This window comes from Mya arenaria, chromosome 10 (assembly GCF_026914265.1).
Source record: "Mya arenaria isolate MELC-2E11 chromosome 10, ASM2691426v1".
NCBI lineage: Eukaryota > Metazoa > Mollusca > Bivalvia > Myida > Myidae > Mya > Mya arenaria.
Window position 1 is genome coordinate 35,595,518 of NC_069131.1, and position 5,402 is coordinate 35,600,919.

Consider the following 5,402-nt stretch of genomic DNA (forward strand, 5'->3'; position numbering starts at 1 on the left):
TATCAGTGTGTTCCACGGATTGTGACAACCAATCAGTTTACAGATATATTTATTACACGACCTAAATACCAGGTGGTTGCTTCAGTAACACGTGTCATCGAAGGACCATTGCACTTTCGCATTGACTGAGAGAAGATTCCTGAATACCAAGTTTGCTGTAACCATATTGAGCCATCAGACCTCGTGTAGACATCTCCACAAAACACTCTAACTCGATCCTTCTCCATTCCACCAGACTTCCAATTTAACTTTAAAATTTCAACTACAGTAACTCATGGTGTGTAAGCTTATTTATATTCGCACACGGGCATTTACCCATTCGGCGAGTGCTCCGAAAAGACTGTCAATGATATTATTTTTTTTTTGGATCATAGTGCACAGCCAGAATGTAACCCGGTTAGAGCTACCTTAGTTGTTTAACGTGCACAAGTGTATATCACTGTCAAACGGGGCCCCCTAATGATGACCCTCCCTGAAGATGATTAGTATTTGTTTAATGGTGCGTCGGGAAATCGAACCTGCGACCCCTTGGTTGACTGTCAAGTGTGTTACCACTTGACCACGGATCCGCCAATAAGTACTCACAGTAAAATCTCGCTTTATATTGACTAAGGACGAGCCAGTGGTGCAGCTACATATAAGCCTTGTAGGTCTGGGATGGATGGATGTAATTGTGTCTTTTGTTTTGCTCCAGGAATGCTTCCAAATTGCACCATTTTGCTTCTAATTTAGTAAGAAATCTGGGGGGGGGGGGTATCACCAAACTCACCAAGAACCATCGGGCATGCAAGTATTTTTTTCCTAGCTACGCCCCTGCGTGCCAATTTGTACACTATCTTAGGGATATCACCTTTTAACTTCCGGTTTACAAACTGATAAATTTTGTTAAATTATATATTTCAAATGGCTACTAGACCTTGATTAAATATATCGACTGGAAAAGCTTTATGAAATGTTATTTTCATGACTAAAAACACTACTAAACTTTCCTCCTTATTTTCATAAAGATAACTTTATCAAATTGCATTCCCTTTTACAAATTTAAAAATAGACTGTCCGACAAGATCTCACTTTCTTATAAGCGTCTAAAACTATGATGAAATCAATCAATGAGACGATTGGATAAACGTAAACGCAGTTTAATTGCTGTTTTAAGAATGTTATTCACATTTCTGCTATCCGATTCTAACGAAAGAGGCTAATGAAAACAACTCTATGTTGTACAAGTCATTCTGAAATATCGCTGTGTATAAACTGTATCAGAGTTATAAAAAAAGGGGAGCAACAAACAATGAAGGTTACATACAACTAATAATTTTGTCAGACTTATTAAAAAGTTGATCTTTACCACTGTGTTTTCGGTAAAATGACCATGTCCAATGTTTGCTCGCAGACAATGATGTGAAAATGTAAACAAAAAAAAGTAGATCGAGTAGATCGAGCATGCTTAGCCTGTCTGTTTTAAATCTCAAATCATTCAGCTTCAAAGCCTTTAAATATGGAAGTTTACCAAAGGTCTGAGATGGTATACCCATGCTTTTGATCATTGTCATGTGTTAATTAAAAGAAATAAGGCATGTAACAATAAGTAGCCACTTTCGAGATGGTTTAATTTGTCATAATGGCCTATGTTGAAAACGATATGGGGGTAGGGTTTTCTTCTTTTAACATCACTAAGAACGATTTTGCATTCACCTCTTAATTTGCGTTTATTATCATCAAATGCATACAGGTAAATGAGTTTCATTCAAGCGCACGTTTCCCGAAACCCGGCCATCGGGAGCAGATGCACTGTTGATCGTAGCAATGTCGTCTGTTGTCCTCACAGTTAAGGTTTGGGGCATTACCGGTAGCCGCATAACACTCGTTCGCGAGTACGCATACTGGAATAAACAGATGTCAGTATAAGTAAAATGTGTTATAACACATCACATGCCATTTCTCTTGTGGTAATTTTAATTCCTACGCTCATCTAAACTGGAAAATACAGGCGTTGTTCATAAGTAGGTCATCGTACGGCGTTAAAACATGCAATCGGAACCCCTCGGCTACTTTGCAACAGATCAAACTATTCCGAAGCTTGCTGGAACATTCGGAACTCCTCGGCCATTTTCCATCGAAAACAACCTCGGAGGTATGTCGGTACATCAGTCGAAGTAGTTCGAAAAAAAATTGGTGATTAGTTTTCTCAATAACTTCGACAAACCTGTTTTGACTGTGCTCCTTCAGACGGCGGCTTTGTGAAAAGTTGTGTAAACGTGTTTTGAGAAACTAAACTCTTAATTAAACTCTGGTAAAAGACCGAATGTGGGACTGACTTTAAGCTACAAAGACTGCGCTAGATTTCATTCAATATGGTGAAGAAATGGTTTAGTTATCTTTGTTTAAAGTCTTCATTCAAAGTAAAATATTGCCTTCCGACGGAGCATTTATGACGTTTTCTGTAACGTGGTATACACACACTGATCTAGAGCTACAAAATCGGTGTGTGTATAAATTGCGTCATATATGCTACGTCAGAATGCAAAAGCTTTAAATTAAGACTTTAAACAAAGATAACTTTACTATCTGATCACCAATTGAAATGAAACATGGCGCAGTCTACGTCACCAACAGCGCTCCGCCTTCTATATTTTACCAGAGTTTAAATGAGAGTTTAGTTTCTTCGACAAACCTTTATACAAAACCGCAATTTGATAAAGCACATTATTTTTGAAACAGTTTTGTCGAAGTGGTTGAAGAAACTAATCACCTAATCAAACTCCGGTAATAAAACGAAGGCGGGGCTCTTTAATCCGCATAGACTGCACTTTGTTTCATTTAAAATGGTGTAGAAAAAAGAAAAGTTATCTCTGTTTTAAGTATTTATTTTAAACGAAATGTTGCATTCCGACATATCATATAAGACGTTTGTTGTCACCTGGTATACGAACACTAACAATGATTTTGAAACAAGGCCATAAAAAGGGGGCGATTAGGGTTGCATCTTACCCAGGAACAGGTAGGGTAGGTAGGCGGACACTTGAAAGGTTAGGGGACGGGGTACCCGAACCAGTATTTGTTTTAGTTCTCAAACTCCCATAATGCAACGCAACTGTGAAGCCTTACCATATGCTCCTCCCCCGCTGCACGTGCAGAGGCCGCCATCTGTAACGACACCCGGCCCATCAGGGTGCTGACAAATCACTGTCGAACCCGAAGCACAAATCGTTGATGCAACGCAATTGTCGTTTGTCGTGCAGATTTCGCCAAGAACTGAAGGTGTTAAAACATATTTGAACACGGGTATACATACATTTATAAGTGTATAGACAATAAAAATCATACCATCATACACTGTATTATTTCATTTTCATGTACTTTTTACCAAAAAATACTCGATCTGTACTATCCACTGGCGGCTCTATGGTGGGGGGCACCCTTCGCGAGCCCCCTCTTACATCGTCCAAGTTTACTTTGTATTATAATATAGGAGAAAAAAGTAATATTATACGCATGAATTGCACCATTTCGGACTAGAAAGTGTTATTTTTTGTTTAATCTTACAACATTTTAAACTATTTAAAGGGGCGCAACTCAAACGCTTCCGCCCCTAAATTTCGTCCCCTCTACTGTCAAATCCTGGATCCGCCACTGCTGTCAGACTGATTTTGAAGAAGACCAAGCCCCATTTTCTTGCAAATTGTAAAACGTTACAAGCATATTTCATTTAGCCATTTTTTAATGAATTCCTCACTTAAACTTGAATCATGAATTGACTAAGTGAAAATGAGTTTATCAATATAATCGTAAAGAAAGTTTCATTTATAGTTCAAGAGCACTTAAGAATTTAAATTTAACACAGATTATACCAAAGCAAAAATAGTGTGCTAAGCTTGAGAATTTTTTAAGGGATTTAAGATTGTTCGAAAAATTGGGGCTATAATTTCTAAACAAGAGCGTGGCGAAGCGAACACCAACGCTCGTCATTCGGAACACCTCGGCCGGGTGTAAATGGTAGATATCTTTACATCTAATAACGTTTTCAGTGGATCGCGTAGTTTTGTTTCCATTAAGCAGTTAAACTTTATGACTTTACTCATAGGAATATGAATTATGTATTCAATAATTCACTTCATTGGAAATCCGTTTAAACTTAGTAATACAAACTGTATGTTAAACCCTAATTAATTAATACTATTATTGAAAAATACGAACTACTAATGATAGGGAGAGTGTGTGTGTGTGTGTGTGTGTGTGTGTGTGTGTGTGGGTGGGTGCGTGCGTGCGTGCGTGCGTGCGTGTAAGCGAGAGAGAAAGAGAGGGAGATAGGGAGAGGGAGAGAGAGAGGGGGTGGGATTTTACAAAAAAAAAATGTTTTAACATCATTACGAAACAAATACAGTCACTAAGATAATCACTAACCTGCCGCTGCAACACAGCTGAAAACAAGGAGAGAAAGAGTAACGCTGTCCATGGTAAGATATCGCCCAAACTGAACGCAATGTCGGTGTGACTCGTTCTTTTATGGATGTCTGATAGCGCACAACTCGCCAAATCTGGTAACTGTCCTCATTAAGGTATCTGATGTAAAATAATTACAATTTTTGGTGTCAGATCAAATATTAGTTTGCATCATTTGAAAGGTTTGCTTTCAATGGAGCTTCAACCGGCGTATTCACCCCACCCCCACCTCGCACAAAAAAAAAAAAAAAAATAAAAATAAAAATAAAAAAAAAAAAAAAATAAAAAAAAAAATTAAAATAATAAATGAAAAAATCCAAGTTTACTTTTTATGTGAATATCGGAGGGGAAAAGAACCAATAAAATATGTACCCACATCCCACTGCTAACACTTTAAACCATATTAATTTCAGTTCTGATGGAGGGTCGCATGTCAAAATGTTGCGTCCCTAAGTTATGCCCCCTCTAACGTCTATTCCTTGTTCTCCCCTGGTTTGGTACGAGGAAGAATATGTAAAGCATACACCGAAAACAATATCACACATAAGGTATTTTGGCCATGAAAGTTGGATTAACCATTCAATTCAAATCAATTCACGTTTGATTTCAGTCGAAATAAAGAACATAAAACTCAATATACAATAATTTACTCTATTATGCGTTTTCGGTTTTTATTCTACATATTAGTAATCAGTAATATCTTCTCTTCCAAAGATACCAGGATATAAGATCTAACCTTAAAACTGCACTCTCACAGATCGAACGTTTTGACAATTTTTTTTGTCTTATAGCAGGCCAATTTCTGCGGAAATGCATGGAAACCAGTGATATAAGACTGCTGACGAAAATCAGATCGCTCTTTTTCATATGTACGTTAAATATTGATGTTTCATGCATTTTTTAAAAGCGTAAGAAACGCTTTTAGCGCGATCTGATTTTTAGTCAGCAGTGTTATATGA

The 5,402-nt window shown here is 37.6% G+C and overlaps 1 protein-coding gene across 1 annotated transcript; it reads right to left on the minus strand.

The window, feature by feature from the left end:
• Positions 1-1,683: 1,683 nt before the first annotated feature.
• LOC128204643 (uncharacterized) lies at positions 1,684-4,456 on the minus strand. The gene is made up of 3 exons (XM_052906044.1): positions 4,405-4,456; positions 3,109-3,255; positions 1,684-1,883 (listed from the first exon to the last, which is right to left on the minus strand). The coding sequence occupies exons 1-3, from the start codon at positions 4,454-4,456 to the stop codon at positions 1,744-1,746; spliced, it is 339 nt and encodes a 112-aa protein (XP_052762004.1). The 3' UTR covers positions 1,684-1,743.
• Positions 4,457-5,402: the final 946 nt, after the last annotated feature.